Genomic DNA, 26,235 nt, shown 5'->3' with positions numbered 1-26,235 from the left:
GTATACACAAATAGAGATAGTAATACTGATTAGTATTGCTAGCATTATTTGGATTGTGTGCAAGCCTGTTCACCAACTGAAATCTTCCCCACAGGCCTGAAGTAGATAAATAGGTACTGCTCCAGCGGGAAGGTAAACGGAGTTTCCGTGCGCTGCTCTGGTTCGCCAGAAGCGGCTTAGTCATGCTGGCCACATGACCTGGAAGCTGTACGTTGGCTTCCTCGGCCAGTAAAGCGAGATGAGCGCTGCAACCCCAGAGTCGTTCACGACTGGACTTAACTGTCAGGGGTCCTTTACCTTTATTATATTCTTGCATTGTATATTTTATTGCACTTTGAGGTTTACTGCAGTCTGCCTTGAGCTATTGGGCAAAAGGAAGGGAATAAATATTTTAATTTAATGAACAAGTCTCTAAACCCAACTCTTCCCCATGTCACTGTTTGTCCAACCCCAATGCTGCAGAGTTCTGCCTAAACCTACTGTAACAACCTCAATCAACACATGACAATCTGCAAATGCTAACAAACTCTGAATCATTAAGATTCCTAGACAGTTATGCCAGCTCTGCTATTGTGCGATAAGTATTCCCATCAATAGGAACAAGGAATTTCGGATTACTTAACAGTCTTCTGAACTCCAACGTAGACTTTATTTTTAATCTTGGGTCACTGACACGTTTCTCTGTAAATTCCATCCAACGAAGTCCCTGCTGCCGCCATTTATATTAGTCTCCTGGACTTCTCAGCGATATTCAATACCATCAACAATGATATCTTCCTGGATCACTTATATGGTTTGAGGTCTGGGTCGCACTGTCATCAGTACACAAATGACATACATTTCATTTCCATCTTCAGATCCCAGGGAGGCTGTAGAAGTCTTACATGGGCAATATTGGGATGGAGAAGGCGAAACAAATCAAAATTAAATCCACGTAAGATGGAGGAATTGTGAGTCAGGCCATTGACTGCTCCAGCAGGTGGTTTACAGCTGGTCCTACATGAAGATCCAAGTTCACAGTTTGGGAGTCCTTCTGAATAACATGCTGACAGATGGCATCAACAGCCAGAGGTGGACTTCTTCAGCTTTGCCCTGTGGGTCAGCTGCGTCTCTATCTAGAGAGGTCTGGCCTAGCACAGTAACCTTTGCCCTAGTGAAGTCTAGGCTTGACTACTGTAACTTGCTTCATGTGGGGCTGCCTTTAAAGATAGCTCGGAAGCTTCAGCAGATAGAAAATGCCACTGCTAGTCCCAACAGATGATAGATGGCCAGATCAAACAAAGCACTCTTATCAGCTGCACTGGTTGCCACTGCACATCTGGGCCCATTTTAAGGTACTGGTTTTAACCTTTGCTTGTCACAAAAAATCAGTGAGCTGTAATATGAAAGAAAGGGCGTTTTCTGTGGTAGCCCCTGCTCTGGAACTTCCTACCTGTTGACATTTGGAAGTCCTGTACAGTCCAATCTTTTCGTAAAGCTGTTTCAAGTGGCTTTTGGACTGGTAAATTATTCACCTGTGTGGATCTTTTATTGCTAATTTTCTCAGCTATATTTTATAGAACAACTTATCTGAAATGTTCTTTGGGAATGTTAGGGTTGCTATTTTATTCTGTTTCAGTCGATGTTTTACTACGTAAACTGCTTTGGATGTTTTTTTTACTTATAAAGGCAACATATAAATGTTTAAAATAAATAAAATTAAAATAAATATCGCCTATCTCAAGATAAAATAAAGATTACACAAGAATACCTCATCTTGCTACTGGCTAATGACACTTCCAATTCAAATTACATTTCTAAGCCATAGATTGGTATGTAGCCGGCATGCGTTTGTTGGACTACAATTCCCATCATCCCTGACTTCTGGCTATGCTGGCTGGAGTCTATGAGAGAAGGAGCCCCAAACCTGAAAGCCTCCTGCTCTTGTACAGACCTGTAAGATCACTAGGCCTGGGCAATATATCACCCAGGACCCGTATGGAGGCTGCTGAGCACGCTGAGGGAGAAACAAACTAGCCGGCAGAGGGACTCAAGTGGCAGCAGTTTCATCAGCGATATACCGCTGGTGAAACTGCCATCGCACTCTGCCCAGGCAGAGGGAGAAACAAGCTTATACAGCTTGTTCCTTCTTCCACTTCTTTAATCTGCTTGGCTGAGGAGTGCCCTCGCCTCAGCCAAGCAGTTTTATGGGGCCCCCCTTCCCAGCTCCCCCTTCCCAGCTGAGAGAGCCCCGACCTCGCTCCTGCTTGCACAAGAGTAGGAGCGGGATCAGGGCAGCACAGCTGAGAAATGCAAGCCTGCCTTTCCCAGATGAGAAAGGCCTGGTGTGCAGAGCCAGAAAGATGGAGCCCATCCTCCCAGTGAAAGGCAGCCAGGCGGTGTAGGGGCTCTTTGATGCTGCTGGCGGTTCCAGAGTTGACCAGCAGCCCCTCGCAAAATGCAGAAAGGGTGGCTTTGCACCCCACGCCTTACGGAATTCAGCAGGTGGGCTGTGTCCTTTCTCCTGGGGTGAATGACACACACACACCCCCCCCGGAAAAAGGCAGCACACCCGCACGGGCGAAGGCTAAGGCAGTCAAACGCAAGGAGCCTGACAGGCTTGGTCTGTCTTCGGGAAGTGGGGAGCAAGCAGGCAAGGTAGCTTGCCCGCCTGCCCGTCATCGAAAGCAGAGGGAGCCTGGCCAAGGCGCCCTGAGTCCCCTGTTGGTTGCGTGCTAGCTCCGCTGGGGGCAGGAGCTCACCTGTCCCCCAACCGAGCAGCAGGCTTGAGCCAGCTATATTGGCCTCAGACTGCGAGGTGCTGGGGTGAAAACGCCTCAGTTCCCATGGTGAGAGTTGCAGCAGTTTCACCCAGTACCTCGCCAGTTGGTGCTGATGCAGCTTTTTTCAACATCACTGTTTATCACTACACTGTGAAAACCCAACACTGCCCAGCCCTAAGGATCATCTGGGGAAATTTTACTTATCACAGGTTAAAAAGGTAAAGGTAAAGGTACCCCTGCCCATACGGGCCAGTCTTGCCAGACTCTAGGGTTGTGCGCTCATCTCACTCTATAGGCCGGGATCCAGCGCTGTCCACAGACACTTCTGGGTCACGTGGCCAGCGTGACAAGCTGCATCTGGCGAGCCAGCGCAGCACACGGAACGCCGTTTACCTTCCCGCTAGTAAGCAGTCCCTATTTATCTACTTGCACCCGGGGGTGCTTTCGAACTGCTAGGTTGGCAGGTACTGGGACCGAGCGACGGGAGCACACCCCGCCGCGGGGATTTGAACCGCCGACCTTTTGATCAGCAAGTCCTAGGTGCTGAGGCTTTTACCCACAGCGCCACCCGTGTCCCTCTATCACAGGTTGGTGATCCAAAAAAGGGCATTTCCCACCATTACCCTTGTACTGTGGAATTTCCTTCCCTCTGCCCTATGTGAAAGATTGCGCACCAGCTGCTTCAGGTATATTGTAAAAACATATTTTTGTTTAGGCAAAGTAAAGCAGCAACATCTGGAAGGCACCAGTGGTTAGTCACACAACTCACATCTGATATCAATTCAAGAGTTGGAATTCAGAGGCCGTTGTCCCATAATAACCAACAATATCAGTACCCTTAGTCCCAGTTGAAACCAGTGAGACTAAGGCATGCTTTAAAAGTGCAGTATTGAAGCCTAGGAAAATAAAAGTGATAGTTCTGCAGCTAAAAAAAATGAAAGATATGTGCCAATATACACCAAATATTTGTAACCATTGTTTGTATATTGACTTATTGTGCAATATCACCCACTGCTAGGCATATTAAACCTAGGGTTTTAGTGAGGCGACTGTACAAACTCTGCAGAAGGTTGCAAAAATTTCCCAGCTGTTCAAAGCTATTTGGTCTAAAGTGTGAAATCCTATTAAATCAACAAGCCTTTGTCACATCAATAAACTACCATGAAACAGACTGTGAGGATAGAAGCTCCCATGTCTCACCATATATGCATCACACAGCAAATTGTGTGAAAAGGAAAGGATCAGTGATCCTTCTCTTCAAGTAATTTTCCACGCTGGCAAGGGATGCAAAAACTGCCATGGCTGGTTTGAAATTCATTGATAGTGATGGATCTCAACAGGGGGAACATATTAAAATCTAAAATCAAATGAGCCAGTCTGCTCTGAAAAATATATTGGGTGGCATCCAACTAAACAGTTCCACTAGCATAAAGACTTTTATGTGTGCAATGCAGCTTCCCCAACCCCTCCTCTCCCAGTGACCCCCTAAATTTGTTCTGGGGATTCCACCAATCCTTTGAAAAAGATTTAAGGGGCATATAGAGGGCACATGGGGAAGGTTGAGTGCAGACAAGTTCCACTGCACAACTAAAAGTCCTTGCACCAGCAGAACTGTTAAGTCGGATATCATCCATTGCTTATATCCTGGCCTCATTCTACAGTAACCAACAGGTTTCAACTTGGAAGACAAACCATTCCATTCCTATAATATTAATTCACATTCTTCCACAACCATTTCCACCCCGACTTGTACTGCTGCCCCTGGATGAATAGCTCGCAACTTTCTGCCCTCTACATCCTTGCTTGCCTATTCTCCTACCCAGACCATGGTCTTCTACATCCACCTCTGTGCCACTCCGCAGGCTGAAAAAAGGAACCCTGCCCAGAAGAATCTGGGGAAATGCTATCAGAGAACCTCAAATCCGTTGGGAGCTCTCACAACCCACCTGGCTCTCTTTATACCAAAGAAATGGGCTGGATGATACTAGGAAGCTATGAGGGGAGAGATGTTCCTAGTTTCCTTAAAAGGCCAGCCAGGATGAGCAGCAATAGGCAGCACACAAGCTCAGACATTAGGCAAGAGAACAGCTTAGATGGAAACTGCCTGTCCATTAAATGATTAACGGAGGGGTGGGGGGAGGCTGTCGTTGTCTCTCTTTTTGCAAGGTTGTTTTTGAGAACATTGTTTTACGATTGATTATTAAGATCATAATGTTTCTAGTGTTTATTATATCCAAGAAGCATCTTACATAGTTTATGAACTCTTCCAGCACAACTTAATAACAAAGTTGAACCATCCACTTTAGAAGCAATTATAATCTTCTATACTGGTGCTCCTTGAAATATGAAGAATCAGTTTAATTGATTGGCCACTTGCCAGTTCCACCAAGGAAAGCTAAAATTGTCAAGGATTGCTATATTTAACATCTTATTGGATAATCAGCAACAACAGACTTTAATAGCGGCTGATTTGTGTGCTCTTACACCTTTTCTGATGAGAACACAGGAAGTATGTTCAAATAAATGGGAGCAAAACAAGTACTGTACCACACTAATAAAAATGTGTATAGTTTTATTTTTAAAATAACTAAAAAATTGTCAGGATATATTTATATGTTGGTAACTGAGTAAGCTGGGGGCTAATAATCCTCCATCTTGGTGGATTTCAGTTGTTAGTTACAACTTAAAACACAACTGCATGGAAGCTATTCAGTAAAGGACTTGTGAAGCAACTCCTCATAGTAATTTTCACATTTTTTGACCATGCAAAAACCAACGCTTATAGCTATAAGGATTGTACTGTAAATGAGTGTCCCAAACTGTGAATTGTGAGATGGGTTTAAGTGTGTACTGAAAAGACACAATAGTCTTTTCCCTTGTATACAAGGGCTAAAAAGTTACACAGGAAAGGGACACATGTATAAGCCCTGCCCTCAGAACCACCAGGTGCATCTTGAGATGTTCACACATCTACGGTCTGCAGGGTTTCAAAATATATTCTTCCAAACATACTTAGAAGCCTTCTTGCAATTGCAAGCATGGTTCAAAGCATAAATCGTTATCATTTCCATAGGAACAAATTATCTTCCCCTAGAAACAATTTAGAAGTGCCTGGAACACCTGTTTGTTTAAACCCAGTCTGTCCTGATCATGTATAAAAACCCTCCCTCTAGTTCATTGCTTGATTCTTGACATTGCTATGGACCTCTGGTTGGAAGCCTTGGTTGGCCAAGGGGCCAGGTAGGAATTTTTATCCAACTGGCAAATTGGCACCGGCCACTTGGTTTTTCGCCTACCTCGTAGCAAATCGTCACAACTTTTTGGTATTGGCGATTAGGCATTGGAATATGTTTGTGTATTGGAGGGTAGGGTGTGGCCATCGCCTACCCCTCCACTTTATGGGTATTCCGGTAAAGGAATCCGGCAGTCGTGGATCCTGTCCGATGCCCTTGCTAGTGGCTAGGGCCATGGCATGACCCCCGGTGACATCAGGGGGAGCTTTCAGTTGTATTTGCATCAACAGGCTATTCCCACTGGTGGTTAACCCTTGATAGACTCACCCCTCTCTGAGGGGGTGGAGCCACTTGCTGGGGTTTATCCAATGCCTAAGCCAATACCTCTCACATGCTGTAATCAATAAAGTTGTGGCCTTTTTTAGCCCATTAACCTTATACAGTGGTACCTCGGGTTACATACACTTCAGGTTACATACGCTTCAGGTTACAGACTCCGCTAACCCAGAAATATTACCTCAGGTTAAGAACTTTGCTTCAGGATGAAACAGAAATCATGCTCTGGTGGTGCGGCAGCAGCAGGAGGCCCCATTAGCTAAAGTGGTGCTTCAGGTTACGAACAGTTTCATGTTAAGAATGGACCTCCGGAACGAATTAAGTACTTAAGCCGCGGTACCACTGTATACCGTGTCCATGTGGTTTTCTTATCCTCAAGCGGGTGGCGGGTCCTTGAATTACAACTCATCACATTCACAGACCCTGTCAATGCAGCTCAGACAGTTACAATGCAATCCTATACAGATCTACTGAGACCCACTGAGATCAATGAAGCTTACTCCCAATTAAGGAGTACAGAATGCAGCCTAAGTTTTAAGCTGTTACACAGCTGTCTGTCAAGATCCATTCTCTTGATCTGGTTAATTCATGTAAGGCTCTCTAGATTAGCATACAAATAGTGCAGGTGAGCTTGATCATAACTGCTAGAGCTTGGCTGCAGTTAAATTACCATGGCTGACCCTGAAAAAATAGCTGTTTGGTAGACCTCATTTTAAACTGATAGCCATGAATTTAGCCAATCAACTTTGTTAGATACTGACATAGTCTGAGTACTGCAAACAATGCAATAGAAATAATCTCTTCAAATACTGCATTGCTGAAGTCATACTTGTACATTAACCTCTCTACTCTGCACATCTATACAGAAGATCTTTCAGAGCAATAAACATGTCTCAACATACATATTGGGGCCATGAAAATATCCTTCAGCAGTCCTAAAAAACATTGCATTCCCCTCCAACTATTTACAACATACCTTGTAATATACTACCTAAAACTAAACTCTAGTGTTGGTACTATAAAGACTATATGATTCTCTTCAGTCCTGTTTTCTGCCTCACAGAGAATCTGTGCATTCCAAATAGTGATGGAGTCAGAACCAACCACTAGAATTTGTATTTTGAAAAATGGAGGGTTTCTTCTTTGTTCTAGTAGCCATGATGCTCCTTCAAATCTGTTTGACATCTGATAAAACTAATCTAATTCCATCTACATAACCCCATCTGCAACAACCTCAAACTGTTAAAAACTGCAGGCTGCCAGGCATGCTGCCCTTTCCCAGCTACTTATCCACTTTTTGTTCAACATATACTGTAAGGAAGAAATCTGGAGAATTTGAAAGCTTTGTTCTTGGCATTTTGCCATTCTGGTTGGTCTAGTAAAGGTACTGTGGATTCTTCCGTGGATCTTCCTTTTGAAACTAGTAAATCGTTCAAGGGAAGGAACAGTAATAAGTGCATAGTTAATATGACCTTGTAAATCTGAGGTCAGAGAGTAAAGTGCATACTTTGGCACCTTGCCAGTATTCAGAGATTTAAAAGCCTGCCTTAATGTATTGCTATGGGCTTTAGAGCTTAACCTCAGTTGAAAATAAAGTTTTCAGGTATGATTATCTACTTTCTATACAGCTACTGTTATGTTGTCCTTGCAGCAACAGTCTTGGAGCATAATATATCTAACAAGCTCAAGGTTTTGCGGTGCCTTTTACGTGATGGTTTTACCAAACCTAAACACAAGCCTCAAACAGGAGTTTCTCTTTGGTTTCTCTTTGAACTTTTCACCCTATAAATAAGAAAACTCAAAAACAAGAAATGTCTAACAAAGGCATCGATGAATCTCAATGCAAGACAAGATCAAGTAGTTGGCAACCTGTTTCCATTATTATAAATGTGGTGTATTTTTTAATAACTAAATAACATGACATTATATCATGTATATTGATTAAATTTGATCTTTAATATAAAAAGTTAACCAAGCCCCTTCATCACAGAGTTTTTTTCAGAACCATCCAATAAGTCACAAAATACTAAGCAAACTTTTGAGTTCTCCAGCATTCTTACTTTTCTGTATGTCAAACAGAGAGGTGAGGCAGCACTGGGAATGATGACGGAGTCCGCAAGTCTGCAATCTGGGATCTTAAGAGTCAAACAAAGCAACAATTCCCCACCACACACATAATCTTCATTTACCTTTCACAACCCGTTCCAAGCAAAGTAACATTAAGATAAATAGACAGGAAGACAAAGGCATGCTGAGGCACACTATTTAAAGAAAGGCAGCACAAATATTTTGATCACTAAATAATCAAAGCTTAAACAGAAAGCTTAGTGTTTTAACCTTCACTTTTTAGTACCTTTCATCTAGGAAATCTAAACTCAGATGAAACACCTACAGCCCAGGCTAGATGAGATGACAACAGAATCCAGGATTTTAAGGAAGGTCTGATCCAACAGGAGCAAGATGTATGACCAAAGAAGGACACAGGCTGGGAGGGGGGGATAAATCCCACCCCATGACCATACCACCTCCCTCTAGGTGTTTTCTCCCAGTGGAACTGAGCTGGTATGAGAATGAAGCTGAAAGAAAGCAGCAGGAGGGGAAGAGCGCTGAGAGAGGAAACTTGCAGACAAGTGAAGGATGGTTGAAGCAGTCTGCAGCCCATGACATGTAGTTTGGGTCTGAGGCTAGAAATTCAGCATTCTAACATCCATTGTTGCAAACTTGGTGCCTCATTCCTGAGGTCAGATCAGTACACTGGTCTAGGCACTGTGCTAACATACAAGTAGAAGTTTTTAAAATGCTCTTGAATTACAAAAAAGGCATATGTTTATAATGCATTTGATCTTCTATGTCTGTGCAAGACTGCTCATGACAGCTAATTCCCAGGGACTTGTGGGGCTTTCAGTTCCTCATCACTACTCCAGTGGCAGCCCCCATCCCCACTATTTCTACATGACAATCTATTTCTCACACAGTTTGTTAATCTTCTTAGTTTACTGTTGGCTTAATTTTTTTAAAATGGTTTTTAAAAATAGTTTTAACTGTTTTTGTTGATAATTTTAATATTTCTTGCAAACCGCTTAGTTGTTTTGTTACAATCAAGCAGTACATAAATTTTGCAAAATAAACAAATAAGGGGCAAGTCCTGTCTCAGTTCTTTGAGTGTAAATTTGCATACATATACAGGTGCTCCAGCTGACATTGCGTATGGAGACTTGCAAAAAGCTTTTGACAAGTACCTCACCAAACAATCCCAAGTAAACCTAGCAGTCCTAGAATTGTGGTAACAGAATACTTGGGCCTGATCTAGCAGAGTTTTTACGCTTATATCTGTCAGGAGGGTGGCTCCATGGGCACTGCTCCTCAATGCTGGCTGCTCCTAGCTTAGCCATTAAATCACTACATGGCTTTAGTAAAGCAATTATTCTCGTAGTCTAAACACAGTAATAATAATAACTGGTCTTACGATAGCCTAAACATTGAATGCTTAATAGCAGTAGCAGCTGCATAGCTATGTGGGTGAGCCATGCCCAAACATTCTCCACCTGCAATGGCTCCTGTGTTGAGCGTAAAAGCCTTAAGTCGGGTTTTAAGTGCCTTTGGCCAAAAATGCACAGAAGGAATCCTGATAGTGCAAAGTTCCAAATGTGAGGAGGTTTCTAACCACATTCAGTCAAACATGCTGAGAATACCCCTTGACACCTGCTCAATTCAGGAAAGTCAGGGGTGTAGCAGGTGGGCATAACACTGCTTCACGCCAGAAGCTATTAAACTGGTGTACAATAAGATAAAATGTGATAAAATATTAGAAATATGAACTCCAAAAATAATAAAACAATTTCTAAAAACTCTAAAAGCAGTAAAACCATTTCTAGATTGCACAACTGATATTCCATAAATCAACTGGCTCACACTTCAAGGAAAGTCTTCTTATCCAAAAACACATTCAAATGTCAAACCTAAATGTCAAATTGCTAGAATCTTGTCTAATTCCATTTGGTAACTGATTCTAAGGGATTGGAGATGCAACCCTAAAAGCCTTGTTTCTAGTACAAACTAAGTGCACTCCTGGGGCATATAGTACTGTTAGTACTGCCCAATCTGAGGGGTACACTTGCCAGGTAGGCTGAGGCGGTCCCTTAAATAACCTAGTTCCAAGTTGTTTAGGGCTTAAAATCTTAAAAGCAAATCTTTGATCTGCATCTAGTAGCATATTGGCAGCCAGTGCAGCTCCCACAGCAAATATGTTAAATGGTGTTGACAGAATGCACCAGTCAACAAGCAACTCTCTCTTTTAAAAACTGCAGATCTTCATCAGCTATTGGATCTTAGTACTGTACAGTACTTAAAAGCTTTGAAGCTTCTACTTGGACTCAGGCATACCCCAACTTCTCATTTCCCAACTGTTTTGTCAGAATAATGAAAAAGGCATAGCTGATGGCTATGTTTCAATCAGTTCTTACTCAAGTCTCTATCTCTTATGCTAGATCTGTGAACATAGGAGTGGGCTACCACAATACATTCCAACAGAGAGCCACACGCTGGATCAACTGTCAAGCTGTCTCCTCTAACAGCTGCTATACAAACAGTCCTGAATATCTTAGATTCTTTAGAGAACAATCACACTAACTGCATTCGTTTGTGATGATTCTCTTATTTGGCACAGTTTAAGGAAGCAAGGTTCACAACAGCTTTACAAACATAATAATTTCACTTTGTCTCAAAAATAACTTTTTCACTCGCACTATTTACTATTTGGAAGGTCCAAATATTGCTACACAGTACCAGTAGCACTGGGCAGAACTGAGAGATCCGATTCAAAATCCCAGCTCAGCCACAGACTTGGTGAGTGGACTTAGGCTAACTCCCCCTTCTCATTTTCAGACCATCATTTGCAAATCATTTGAGCAATAATAGCCTGCCACAAATAATTGTTATGAAGAAAAATTAGATCATAGCACATTTTGTAGAAACTCTTTTTTTCTCCTTAAAGCCTGCTACGTACAATTTGCATAGCTGTCAACTTTTCCCTTTACTTGCAAGGAATCCTATTCGGAATAAGGGAATTTCCCTTTAAAAAAGGGAAACGTTGACAGCTATGAATTTGTTAACCTATTACTCCTTTAAGCTGGAGTTCACTGGAGCCATTTCCCCTTATTCAAGAACATTCCTACTTCTGCTCTACATATCAACACATATATTGATTTCTACAAGAATTATGATAGGTTAGGTGCTGTGATGTACAAATATTTTCCTTTCTTTGGTTCACATTCTTTTTACCAGCCCCGAGCCTTCAAAATCTGAAAAAAACAACTAATACCCTGATCTTTGTAAGAATAACCACAGAACCCAGGTATAATGAGATTATAGGCACATAGAAGTATTGTTTAGGGTTAAAACTTTCTCATGGGTCAACCAGGGTTCAAACATACCGGAAGGATATCAAATACACATTAGTAAATTGCCTTTTGCCCTTTAATGGCACATTTCAAGCACTGATTACACATTTGACATGAAAAAGTTTATTTATACCACAAATGTGAACCGCATTGGCAACACTCGTATCAAGAGAAAAGTATAACCAGCTAGCCTAGTTTCAGCGATTTAGGTGAACTGCTCTGCTACCACTAATATTTTGTACTAGTGTCTATGAGAGCACAGGGATCCTCTGAGTCAGACTAAGGGTCTGTCTAGTAGGATGGGGCAGCATGTCTCCAGCTCTCCATAGCTTCAGGCAACTACCAGTCAAGAACCTAGAAATCCACCTTGAAGGCATATTCAGACAAATTCAGACACATTGTACTATTGAGTCATGCTCACACCCCAATTTTCTAACAATACTGGGCAGGTCAGAATCATTTGGTACAGTGCCCACCCCCACATATAATAAGGAACCTTACAATACTCCAAAGGCCTGTTAATTCACCCCTAAGAGAATTAAGCCACTAGAATCCTCATGGAATGAAGCTCTTCAGGTTTCAAATGAAAGGGGGGAATCTAAAAAGTTTAAGGTGACTAGTCTGCAGTCTCTTATTTATTCAGCTAAATACACAGACTTGACAGAATAACAGAGCTACAGCCTGTGTGAGTGTGTACGGGAATATTAATGGCAAGCTTATAATACTGTTGTCAAAGTGTATTTTGCATGCAAGTCGTAACTTAAAGTCACACTTATCTAGTGACTACTTTTCTGAGGTATAATTTCACTACTGAAGAAAAGCTCTAGCTTTCTTTTACAATTTAACTATATGTTAAAGTTACAGTTTTAAGTATTCTTGAGGTCTGCTATTTTATCTACAAGATCAAACACTGCTTTGTGTGAAGCTACATATGCATTTTGCAACCTGTGTATGGAGGTATATAAAAATTTAGGGAAGTTGAAGCCTTCACAACTAACACAGTTCAACATAACATAAACTTTCCTAATTACAGCTAGACAACAGACAACAAAGTAATTTATGTACTTAAAGCTGTTCTTTCAAATCACATTCTCTTGAATGCATTTAGCTCTAAGTTTAATTACAAAAAAGTAAATCAGACTAAAACACTACTTAAAAGAACATTTCAGTAGGAATTAGGGGTGTTAAGTCAATGGCGTTTTACTCAAAGTAAACCCACTGAAATTAATAGACCTAACTTAATCACTGATTTCAACTGTTATACTCTGATTAAAACCTAGTTGAAAAGCACCCTAGGATTTTCAGGAATGGATTTATTATGCTATCATAGAGAGAAAGAGAACAGTGCACTGGGTAAAGACCTTATGACCTCGGCTACCTTCTGACCACATATACGTATTAGTTCTTTATAGGGCACTGAAGGTCAACATGGAAGGTGTGTACATGTGAAGCCACCTTAACAACCTTATTAACACAATATATGCACTGAATTTGCAAAACATTTCAGAGCACAAAGTACACCAGCAGCACACCAATCTGCAGAAATTAACTGCTGTGGTGATATTAAGCAGTATATAAATATTTGTTTATTTTTAAATGTTACTAAAATAGTAAAAACTGCCAACACAGCACCCGATCCTGAACTCTCATTTGCCATATCAGAGGATCATAGAATCAGGACACACAAAATCAACTGTATCTCATGTTTGATTTCTGTCACTAGGAGTAAGACTTTAACAGCCCCGCCACACAAAATTTCTGTGAATTGTTCCTTTTTATTTCAGGATTTTAAATATCTGCTCATCTAGTTATCTATGGCAAAGGGAAATTGCGAGGGAAGGGATGCTTTTGCAAAATGTAAGAAATTTATTTACCTCTCCCCCCTTCTTTTCCCTTTCTGAATGTCAGCATGTAGCAGTGAGCTTATGTAGGAATATGTGTAAGCGGACAGGCTAGAAGAATATTTAATGGGCTTGTAGTTTCTGAATATTTCTACTTTCAAGGCTGTTTTATACATTTAGCTTTGTATTACATCTCATACTCCCAAAAGGGCTCCAAACATAGTTCACAAAAAATGTTAGAAACACCCATACTACTTACACTTTGTAATTCACAGTTAATCACACATGTGAAATTTTGAGAAAAAGCAAACTAAGAACAGTTAAGATCATCACAATACTGAGGAAATAGAGACTCTGTTCCTGAATCTTGTTTTCTTCCCCAATCTGAATAAAGCGACCAGCCATCACTTTCTTTGAACACAACAAATATTTCAATGAAAATCCTGTAAAACTATAGATAGAACAGTGCAGAATATTCGAGTGCATATCCAGTACATAGTCTTTTCCCGTTATTTCATATTTCCTAACAAACCAAATCCAATTTCCCAAAAAATCAGCTTTTAGTCTAGGGAGTATGATCCAGTCCTTCCCCTTCACACACCATAAGAGTCTTCCCATCTGCAAGTATCTTAGCCCAGGAAGGCTCCTGATGAGAGTAGAGACCAGGGAAGAAGGGCGACAGGAGACTGGCTTGTCCTCTTAATTTTACCAATAAAATTTTGTTCTCCCCTGATACTCCTACTTGAACTTAAATATCCAAAGTTAAATGCAGCATGTAGTAAAAGGGACAGCTACCACTAAAGTTCCACCTCAGTCCTAACTGTACCTTCCTTTATTTTCCTGACTCCACAAAGTCATCACCTGAATAAAGGTGCTGCGTCCCCACGATCCTTGAGAATTTAAAAGGAGAGTTCAGTGATCCAGTGCATTAATTAATATCAACTGCTCTGATCAATATTGGCCCCAATATCAATAAAGTGTTTAACATTGAATCATTTTCCAGGATTTCAATTTTAATTTATAAAGCAAAAATCAAGAAAGCATTAAGATTATCATTAAAGTGCACTACGAGATGCTTGGTTATTGAAAAAGTTTATCACAGGTGTACATTCTGATAGAGCTTTAATTTCCTGAAAACAGGCACTAAAATCCAAATCACTGTTAAAAGTATCTATAAAAAGCATTGTTTACCTAAATTATACTGAAGAGCAAAATGAAAAGTACTTAATCTGCCTTATGTAACAGAGGATTCTAATACTGCATCACTAAAATTAAATGCATTGCCTTACAATGCAGTGCTACTGAACTCCAATACGATGAAATGGATTGAACTGGGGGGAAATAATGCAATGTGGTTAAAAACTCTGAAGAAAACAGTATCTGAATTCTCCGAAGAAGCTTCTATGACTTCTGCTGGCAAGAACAACCAGCAGTTTATAAAACACTTGCTCTTCTCTCTCTCTCTCTTTTCTTTATTAAAGATTAAGACTCACCTGGGCTTGGGCCACCTTCCTCATAATCCCGTTCGTTCATAATCAGGAGTCAACTCTTCAAATGTTAAAAAGTGAAAGAGCAGAAAGCTGACAGTTGCTCTCTCGTTTTGTACAAGACCTCAAATCCTGTCTCTCGATAGTAGTGGATTAATCCTGAAGCAAGTCATCAAAGCTTCATGCAGTTTAAAGTATGCATGTGACACAAAGCCAAGCTGCAGTGCAGAAGCAGCAGCAGCAGCACTCTCCAACAGATTAAGCTGAGAGAGATGTTCATCAGTGATAAATCCCCCACACACAGAAGTAAGGGCAGGGCCTACATCTCTATCATCAAGTGTCGCCAGGTAGAAAGCCTTAAATTACACCTAGAATCGACTTGCTCTTTACAGCAGCAGATGTCTCTGAAGCTATTCCATTACACAAGCCCTCCTTGTGGATATGAAAGCAGCGAGCATCCAATCATTTCGACAGCATGCTATTCATAAACCAATACTTTACGTAGATAAAATATTTAATCCTAAATCCATGGGATTAAAGAGCTAGTAAATGATTTTTAATTTACATTATCTTAGTGGCTCTTAAACTGCAGGGTGGGACCTCTTGGGGAATATGTTTGGATGGAAAGTACCTAGGAGGTAGAAAATCCTGCAGCAATCAGTCAAAGATACTTTCCTCGTAGCAGTAGAGGTTTAGTATTAGTATCAGCATTTTGGTGGCTGTAATCGTGGAAACTGGAGAGGCAGGGAAAACATGGGAGCTACTAGCCACAGCAACCACACTCCCCATACATCTCCTTCCTTGGCTGGGTGTCTTCAGGAGAGTGTCTGAAACTCTGTTCCATTCCTTTAATGCCAGTGTGGGATTAGTCCCCTTGTTCACAGATACTCATGCAAACAGCAGTATGAGAATTCTGGCCACTTGCCTCCAGAAGAATCACTGCTGCTGAGTTTGGAGACAGAGAGCTGGTAGAGAGAGGCAAAAATCCTGCACGGCTTTTATGTTTCATTGGGAGCAAGTCCCAATGAACCCAGTGGGACTTTTTCAGAGTAAAAACAAAAAAATTCCTTCCAGTAGCACCTTAAAGACCAACTAAGTTAGTTCTTGGTATGAGCTTTCGTGTGCATGCACACTTCTTCAGATACACTGAAACAGAAGTTGCCAGATCCTTCTATATAGTGAGAAGGTGGGGAGGGGTATTACTCAGAAGGGTGGTGGGAATGGGAGATTGGCAGGTAGCTGAGATGAGCCTGTTGACGACTCTTAACGACTGCAATAGGTCTTACAGGAAAAGGCAAGGGGTGAGAAGGTGAAAAATGGCTTAGTCATGTATAATGAGATAAGAATCCAATGTCTTTGTTCAGACCAGGTCTCTCCATGGTTTTAAGTTTGGTAATGAGTTGCAATTCAGCAGCTTCTCTTTCCAGTCTATTTCTGAAATTCCTTTGTAGTAAAACAGCTACTTTGAGATCTTGTATAGAATGTCCTGGGAGATTGAAGTGTTCTCCTACTGGTTTCTCTGTTTTGTGATTCTTTTTCAGAGTAGATATGCATAGGATTACACAGTTAATTTCAGAAGACGATCTGAATGCAAAGAGTTTTTGGAACAGTGCAAGTTCCTTTTTGAAATGATCTGGCAGAGGAAGAGGCAAATGCTATGTGTTGAAATATATTTGTTTTCCATCAAGGCCAATTCACACACTTGTTCTGAAGCACTAGTCCTCACAATTCATATAAGGAGCCATTTGTGACAAAAGGTTGCTCTGTCGGAGAGAAGACCTTCAAGTCTTCTTTGTGATTTGTTAACCTTTTGACGCATTTCTACATGTCTAATAGCTACCCAGACTTGTTACAGGTTTCATTACTGGTGCATAAAGCCCTGAAAAACTTGGGACCAAGATACCTAGCAAACTGCCTCTCCACTGCAACTCAGATCTTCCTCTCAGATCTTCTAGAACAGCCATGCTGACCATACCACAACTGGTAGAATGCCACCTAATGCCATCTCAAAAATTAGCTTCTCAGTAGTACCACCTACTCTCTAGAACACCCTCCCACACAAGGCAGAAATAGCAGTAAAGTTCAAACATCTCCTGAAGAGCCATCTATTTAAGAAGCCTTTCACTGGTTCATACAATTCATCACACTGTTCTTGTTCTTATTGTTATATTTCTTCATTTCATTTCGTTTTGGTTACAATTTTTCGACTTTTATCTTATCTTTTCCAACTTTTAAGTATATTATTGTGTTTTATGTAAACCACTCTAAGCAATGCAGAAATATTATTAATATAAATAATTGTTAATAATTGGGTGGTTGAAACACATGGGAGTTTATTATTTAACACAGATTAATTTAATTTAAAATAAATTAAAACTTTTTTCTTTAAAAAAAGGTTATAAAATCACCATGCAATGACTTTATCTTAATGACTGTAAATGACAATTCTGAGGGACTCGAAATATATTGCCCTTGAAAACCTTTACATGTACAAAAAAACCCTTCAAAACAATATAATGAGAAAGCATCAATGTTTCATTTCTGTTAGTTTATCCCTTTGCAGAAGTAAAGAAGCCCACTGCTCTAAAATATAGTTCCTACAGGACCCAAAATATTCATGTTTTATGTTTTATCTGACTGCATATCCAAAAGAAACCTAACCAGAAAAAACTAGATAGTGATCAATGCCCCCTTTAACCAAATAAGCAAATAAATTAAAAAAATCATGAAATTCGTAAGACTCAATTCCAAGTAACTATGCTTAGAGCATGTTTCTTTTTATTACTGTTGTGGTAAGGGCAGTGCTTTTGTTCTTAAAAAGGTTTAGGAGTACTTTCATTTTGACTAAGAAAATCACCATTTTATAATTCAAATCAGGAAGAATAAATACAGTAAATGGACAAAAGTAGAAAGATTCACAAAATGTTTAGGGGTATGAGTACCCCCAGAAAAAAGCACTGGGTAAGGGCAAGTTACAACCATCAGTATGAATGTGCATTAACAGTTGTCAGAGCACACGTAACAGATTACCCTAAACTCAAAGTAAATTATTAAAACCAAGTCTGTTCTGTCTTTCTTGCTGCCCAGATAATACACAACTTATTTAATTGGCCAATGGCCAATGATGTTATAGGTTCAAACCCCACAAAAACATAAGCAGAACAGTTCCAATTACAATAACATTTTCATGAGAATGGTCCCTAAATTAGTGGTACAGCAAGTGCTCTGTACAGTCCTAAGCTCAATTTCCAGAGAAAATATTTTAGACAACAGGAGTAGGAAAGGTCTCTGCCAAAGATCATGGAAAGCCAGTCAGAGAAGACTGAGCTGAGTTAGAAGGACTCTCAGTAACCAAAGGTTTGAAATGAAATAAGGCAGCTTTCGGTATTTGCTGTTAAATCTAACTTTGTTAGTGAAGGTAATGTTTTATTGTGCTAAAGTTATAGCACTGGGGAAGTAACCACGTGCTATCTGTGAAACACCTTTTTCCTGGCTCCTTAATTATCCATATCAGTCTTATTTGAGAATCTACAGCATTTAAAATGCTAACATTTTAATGAGGGACCATGAAGATTGAAAACAGCATGGATACTGATCTGTTGAAAGGAGGGGGAAAGTCTGAAGTCCAGCTGGACGGATTTCAGTTTGAAATGTGATATTTCCTGAAACCTATTAGGAAACAGCATTGTGACTTGCTGGAGACTGCTATTATGGTTGTGGAGCTTGATGTTTGTGAATTTGAACAGGAAAAGATTAAGCACCCACACTCCTCTCAAAATCACAGCTTCCTTTTTTCAGTTTTGTTTTGTTTTAAGTGGTTTAGTTAAATGCAATTACGTGTAGGCTGAGGTCTATCCCAAACTTGGTACCAAACATCCTTTTACTGGAAATGCTAGGATTCATGTCTGGATTTTCCACATATTACCCACTTGTGGCATAAAAATGAAACTGGAGAACAATGCTATAAAACAATACTAACAACAATGGTTCACCAATGACGATTCAAAATATTTTGATTATATATTTCAAATAATGTTAACACAGCAATTACGTTGGGGAGGGACACATCAAAGTTGACACCACAGATGGCACAACTAGTATGTTAGCTGGGATTTGATTTTTTTCCATCTGCTATCTAAGCAGCATAGTGTTTGCACATATTCAAGCAATATCAACGAAGCACAAATGTTAGCCTCTGATCACAGAGATTACAATATTAGATATGCTGTCTGCAAATAGCATCATGTTCTGGAAAGTAATCCGCACGTGTCACATCTATTGCCAGCTATGAAACGGTTATGTAAAACACCAGATCTATACTGTGCAACTCAATGGAGAAAGTTTACTCATCTAAAAAGAGAAAATGTCTTGAGAATATGAGCTTTGAAAGCATCTCATTAAACAAGATCATCTGCATTCATGCAGCAAAATAGGCATGTGCTTATAAATTTGATGTGTTGAACTTGTGTGATATGGTAGCTGAAACAGGTCTGCGTAACTTAGGACACATCATGCCATATGCAGCATACGACCCATTTATTATGGCCTACGAGGTTCATGATAATTATATGTGTACTAGAGACTGTGGTCCTGCTCCCTCTACTCACCAACCCCTTCCCCTTGTCACTCCCTCCACATTTAACACCCTAAAGCTTCCCTTCCCAACTGATTACTGAAACCAATTCTCTTCTATTCCCCACTTTCCACCTTCACCCCATGTCCATGCCTCCTCCTTTTGTGCAACTGCCCCTGTATACAAACCACCCCCATTGTAAACTCCTGCATCCACCACCCACATGGCAACAAGCACACTTTTCACCTTCTGCTCAGTTGTGAAGTCATTGTCACCTCCTATATTCTTCAGACCCTTTCATGCCCCTGCTTTCATCTGCAACCCCATTCCCATGCCTCCTATTCCCTTTTCTGAAACCCCCTTTGCACATTCACTTTTTCCTTCACCCTCCTCCTTACTTTTGTCAACTCTCCCTTTCACACCAACCACCCCCCAATTCCCATGCCTCCTCCTGTCTCCTATTCTGCAGTCTCCTTTGTGCACATTACCCATGATTATACAGCTATCTTTAAGATGAACAGACTCTTCAGAGCAAGCATGTCAACTAGCTCGTTCAATTAGAAAAGGTTAAATAAAGTGGTTGCATGTTTGCTTATTAATAAAACATATTTTCTAAATTATTACACTGAATCTGGAACTTCATGTTGAAGACAACAAATGGTACCAGAAGTGAAATACATTGCAGCAGTCCAACGCTTGGCAACATTTGACATCCTCTCCACCCACCACTACAGCCCTCATGCTATCTAGCTACTGCTTTCCCAAATTTTGGAAGGAGGTGGGAGGGCTCTAGGACCCTGCCAAAGCCTCACGTGTCCTTCCTAAAGCCCTGTGCCTAGCTTAGCCATCTGTGTGAATGCAGTGTGAGAGTACCAATTTTTGGCCTCCCCCACACACACTGTGCATGTGCGCAAGACAAAGCAGTATGCGGCCCATGGGTTCTATGTTGAAGTACTCTTGCAACCCACTTGGTATGAAAAATTGGGCCATCCTGTACTATAAAATATTTGAGAGATCCACATCCTTTCTCTCTCACACATGAGGCAGCTGAGGTATGGAAGTGGGAGAAGCTTAAAACAAACAGGAAAAAAAAATTCCTTTTAGTGTTTGTTCCTTCTTGTACTCAAACAATGGCAGAAGTCTGAGTAAAGCAAAGGTGGACAGACACCTAGACAAAAATTGTGATTTGAGTAAAGCAGTGATGAGAAACAGTGTGGGTTTTGACCAGGAGAAATAGCAGAGGTGGGTATAACAAAGAAGCCAGCACAACAGAGCCTTTTCTAACTCCCTTCTCACTGTATTCAAACCTTATGTTAAACTGCCCCTCTCCTCTCTCAGTATCACACCCTGCTCTCTCTATTCGATTCTCTATTGTTTGAAATCACTACTTTTTGCCTCTCAGATCCTCTCCAACCCTCCTTTATTCAAACCTCTGCTGTTGTTTAAAACCACTATTTCCCTCGTAGCCTTCCATCTTCTGCCTGCTCTTCTACGCCCCTCCCTGTGCCATGACTTCATGCTAATCCAGGATTGTGACACAGCACTATGGTGGGGGCTGAACGATGACAGCCGTACATTTTTGACAGATATCTTGCATCTCAAATGCAGGTTTGCTGTCCTAGACAGACAGTAGAAACAACATATTTAACAAGCACACGGCAAGTGGGCTTACATAGCAGGTAGTCTGTATTCAACCCAGTAGGCCAAAGCTTGTGCAAATCTAGCCTAGAGTTCTTGATCAGGGCCATAGAAATCCTCTCTGCTATGAAACTCAGTGGGTGGGCCTTGAATAAGATGCACACAGCCTCATCCTAACTTACCTCACAAGCTGTTGCAAGGATAAACAGCTTGCTCTGACCTCCCTAGGAGGAGCCGGGCACAAATGTGGTATTTCAAACTTCAGTACAGATTCTAAGCCTTTAACATCCCTTACATTTTACATAACTTCTATTTCTTTGACTAATATAAAGGTTTATTACCAATCTGGTTATTTTATGGCAACTTTTGCAATATCCGATCAACATGGATTTAGAAATACCACAACTTGTAAACCATCAAACCAAACACAATTTGTAAGCTTGGTGTGATCCTTGTAGCTCACCAGGGACCACCTGTTTTGGTCCAGGGCTGCAAAACAGGGAGTACAATACATGGCTTACAAGCTATTCGTAACATAGGACAAAATTTCTGTAGGCCTAATTTAAGAGCCACATTTTTAAAAAGATTCACCATTTTATCTTTTTCAGAGCGGTGTAAAAGACAGAAGCAGGTGTTTAACTGAATTAGAGGGTTAGAGGAAACCAGGGCAAGCCCAAGTATTAAGCAAAATGTGAAAGTGGCAGGTTTAAGCCACCATGAAATGGGACAAAATGTCAAATTCATTCATACAATACTGCTACCATTGTAAAAAAACAAAACAAAAAACCAGCAAAACTATACAAAGTGTCTACATAACAATGAATTTGAAGCACAGCAAAACATTTCAGGCAGTTGAAAAGGTTAGATTAAACAAGGATAATGAAAACAGATGTAGAAGGATGGATTGTAACAAACATTGACATAGCTAACAAACTGAAACCAGGTGTCTTGAAACCCTACTCTTCAGATTTCATAATGCGCCCTTACATTGGGAGTACTGTTTTGATTACACAGCTCAGGCACCAAAATTGCCTTGGACCATTTGGCCTTGTGTGTTCCACGTCCTTCCCAGAGGTTCCTCTTCATCCCATTTTTATTGGCCAGCATCATTCAAAATCCACACCCGCAAGGAAGAAGTTGTTTGTGAAGCCTCGCTAGTGTTTCTGTCTAAACCTCTGGCCTCTAACTGACACCAATCCAGACTTAGCTGCTGGGTTCCTAATACACACAAATGACTTTCCTTATTGAAAAAGATGAAGGAAATTGTATTTAATAGAACATCTGATGTCAATTATTACCACATCTAAAAGTAGCCTTGCCAGGTAAAATGACTCAGCTGGTAATGTTGGATCCTTTGTACATGAGGTCATTATCCCATTATCTATGTTGTGAACAGGTTATTTCTAGCTGCCTTTGTCAGAATAAAGGTCATAAGCTCTCCAGAATTATGTTCCTCCACTGTCTGAATGCAGATATATGCATTTGTCATTACTATTGTCTTGCAAGTTTTTACGGTTGCTACCTTTATTTACACCGAGGTTTCTATGTATTTAACAGCTGAGTAACTGCAAGAAACCCAACAGCTGACCTTTTAATTCATTGAATAAAGCACGTCAAAGTGCAAGTAGATAAATAGGTACCGCTCCGGCGGGAAGGTAAACGGCGTTTCGTGCGCTGCTCTGGTTCGCCAGAAGCGGCTTAGTCATGCTGGCCACATGACCCGGAAGCTGTACGCCGGCTCCCTTGGCCAATAAAACGAGATGAGCGCCGCAACCCCAGAGTCGGTCACGACTGGACCTAATGGTCAGCGGTCCCTTTACCTTTTAACTGCAAGAAACCCAGCAGGTGACCTTTTAATTCATTAAATCTCCAAATTCGGAGAAGCTGGAGTTGTGGGTTAAACCACAGAGCCTAGGACTTGCCGATCAGAAGGTTGGCTGTTCGAATCCCCGCAACGGGGTGAGCTCCCGTTGCTCGGTCCCTGCTCCTACCAACCTAGCATTTCGAAAGCACGTCAAAGTGCAAGTAGATAAATAGGTACCGCTCCGGCAGGAAGGTAAACAGTGTTTCCGTGCACTGCTCTGGTTCGCCAGAAGTGGCTTAGTCATGCTGGCCACATGACCCGGAAGCTGTATGCTGGCTCCCTCGGCCAATAAAGCGAGATGAGCGCCGCAACCCCAGAGTCGGGCACGACTGGACCTAATGGTCAGGGGTCCCTTTACCTTTACCTTACATTTTATGAATTTTTGCATGTTGCTCATTTGTTAAAGGCACAGAAATACTGGCAGTGGGGGGAGTAACAGCTACTCTGCCATGCACCTAAGAATTGTCCTCCTTATTAAGTTCAAGGTCTGTCTAGTCCAACATTCCAATTAACTGTGGTCAGCCAGATATTACAAGCTGAGCAGAGCATGAAGGAAATGGCCATGCAGTGTCTAAAACTTGGAACGTGTCCAGAGGAGGGCAACCAAAATGGTCAAAGGCCTGGAAACGATGCCTTTTGAGGAACGGCTAAGGGAGCTGGGCATGTTTAGCCTGGAGAAGAGGAGGTTAAGGGGTGATATGATAGCCATGTTCAAATATATAAAAGGATGTCACATAGAGGAGGGAGAAAAGTTGTTTTCTGCTGCTCCAGAGAAGCGGACACGGAGCAATGGATCCAAACTACAAGAAAGAAGATTCCACCTAAACATTAGGAAGAACTTCCTGACAGTAAGAGCTGTTCGACAGTGGAATTTGCTGCCAAGGAGTGTGGTGGAGTCTCCTTCTTTGGAGGTCTTTAAGCAGAGGCTTGACAACCATATGTCAGGAGTGCTCTGATGGTGTTTCCTGCTTGGCAGGGGGTTGGACTTGATGGCCCTTGTGGTCTCTTCCAACTCTATGATTCTATGAACTTGTAAACAAATCTTACTATTTAGAACTGTGACAGTATGGCGCTATTCCTCATGCCAGTAGGCAAGGAGTTCTGAAGTGTGGGTGATGCAACACTAAAAGATTGATTTTTTGTTAAGTTTCATTTTTACAAATGCAATACAAGTATTATGTGAGACCTGTAGCAATGCCAGTTTCGAGGATCAAAGCAGCTGACGGGGCATATATGGGATAAGGGCATCTCACAGGTAAACTGGCCCCAAGCCAGTTTGTTTTCATTTTTTGGTTGCCAAAATAGGTGCATAATGGGTGCAAATCGAGAGTTATAACAGGGCTAGAATTTCGAGAACTGACTGTATATTTATTAAGTACCCTGTATAGAAGTCAGTACAGAATACCTCCACTATGAGGGTGGTCTGACAGGTTTGGAAAAGGTGGAAGGAACAGCTGGTGCTGAACATTTTTCCAGAGCTCATGCAGAACAGCAGACATATTAATTTCTCACGTCTCCACAATGCAGGTTTAAATAAACTCTGTGACTTTGTTCTTGAATCTCAACCACTCCCAAGGGTTATGTTGAAATCCCAAATTAAGGACCATAGAATCTCTAGGCTGACTTGGTACCAAATTGCTAGTTTTATTTGTTGAACACACATCAGGGAACTGGTATTGAAGGACCTTGCCCCTTATGAATTATTGTTGGACTCTGCCACAAAGATAAAACAGAGTCCAGTGTCTAGACAGAATAGTGTGTTAATCTTAATAGATATGAATACAGCGAAAGTCTAAGGCAGATGTGGGAAGCCAATTAGCAGATTACTATTAATGAAGAGATCTTGACTTCAATGTGAGGGAGATTTCCTTTTGAATGTCCTGACCTTGATGAAAGAGGTAGTACTTTAAATAGTGCAAAAAATAAATAAACCGATATCTTATGCCTACAAATTTAGCCTCACTGTTCACCAAACTGTTGAAGAGGATGTCAAATGTTAGGCTCTGTTCAACAAATGTGGCGGACATGTGGGATAGCGGCTCATTTCTGGGACAACCACTTGTTAAAATAAAAACAATTACAGGACGAAACACCTTTAAATGTTCGGAGCTGGCACTGCTCGAACGTATCACAGGAGATAATACTAACTTATAGTTCAAACCCCTAATAAGTTCCCTTTAATTAGCAGCCAGCCAGGCTCACAGTCATAAAAAAACTAGAGGAATTTGAGAGAGAACTCTGACAAGTTGCTACAATAGTGTACGGCAAACAGCACATGTGGAAAAGTTGACTAATAAAATAAAACTGGCACACGGTTTGAAGAATTAAGACTCTCCTGCAACCAATTGGTACAGCTTTTCTGTGTACATGGCTAAAAATGGAAAAGGTGACGCTTCTCCCATTATAAAACATTTGTTTAGCATAACCTGTATGTCCTCTTCTATGCAAACGGTTGTCTGGGATAGGAACTATTTACATTACCTGGATGTTATTTTTGATGTACTGCATCTTCTGGGTTAGGGTTTATTTTTTGTGTAATGATGTTGTTAAATTTTGTAATGCAATAAAGCAAAGTATTTATCATACAGTGGTACCTCTGTCTACACTTCAAAACCGGGAGAAAGTGTTCTGGTTGGCAAACTTTGTCTGGAATACGAACGTACTCCGTTCAGGGGTGCACTTCCGTTTTGAGTGCTGCACTTCAATTGTCCGGCAGTGGAGAAGGGGGTCATCACAGTGTTTGCCGCAGCCGTGAGGGAGGGAAGTTGCGCACGTGCCAGCTGGTTTTCAGGTGCGCAACTCCCCCCATGCCGCTGCAGGAGGAGAATGTTTCCTGCAACCGCAAGGGAAGCTGCGCACCTGCCAGCCAGCTGGTTTGTGGGAGCGCAACTCCCCCCCATGCTGTTGTGAAAGGCACGCGCTCTAGGGAGCATTTCCCACAGCGGGGGGGGGGGGAATCTGTGTGGATCCCAGTTCAGCTACTGATTGATTGTGTGACTGCGGAAATGGATAAAAGACCCCATCCAAACAATGACTATCATCAGTGCAGGTAAGAAAAAATAATTTTAATTTTTATCGTCTACAATACTGTTTTATTTTATA

At 41.2% G+C, this 26,235-nt stretch overlaps 2 protein-coding genes across 7 annotated transcripts in view; one reads left to right on the top strand and one right to left on the bottom strand.

The window, feature by feature from the left end:
- SLC12A7 (solute carrier family 12 member 7) overlaps positions 1 to 26,235 on the bottom strand; it is a 93,233-nt gene that overhangs the window by 53,926 nt on the left and 13,072 nt on the right. The window contains exon 1 of one of the 6 annotated variants that reach the window (XM_083519070.1): positions 15,065 to 15,214. The exons of the other annotated variants lie outside the window; for them this stretch is intronic. Within the exon in view, the coding sequence (XP_083375196.1) occupies positions 15,065 to 15,104 (40 nt within the window). The 5' untranslated portion in view covers positions 15,105 to 15,214. Of the gene's footprint in view, positions 1 to 15,064; positions 15,215 to 26,235 lie in introns of those variants that run through there. 6 annotated transcript variants of the gene reach the window in all.
- MAJIN (membrane anchored junction protein) overlaps positions 23,456 to 26,235 on the top strand; it is a 62,052-nt gene continuing 59,272 nt past the window's right edge. Inside the window, exon 1 of the mRNA XM_083519516.1 lies at positions 23,456 to 23,474. Within this exon, the coding sequence (XP_083375642.1) occupies positions 23,472 to 23,474 (3 nt within the window). The 5' untranslated portion in view covers positions 23,456 to 23,471. The remainder of the gene's footprint in view (positions 23,475 to 26,235) is intronic.

The sequence above is a fragment of the Podarcis liolepis genome (assembly GCF_965112155.1).
Source record: "Podarcis liolepis genome assembly, chromosome: 8".
Taxonomy (NCBI): domain Eukaryota; kingdom Metazoa; phylum Chordata; class Lepidosauria; order Squamata; family Lacertidae; genus Podarcis; species Podarcis liolepis.
Note: the sequence above shows the minus strand (reverse complement) of the source record. Positions and strands in the feature narration are given on the sequence as shown.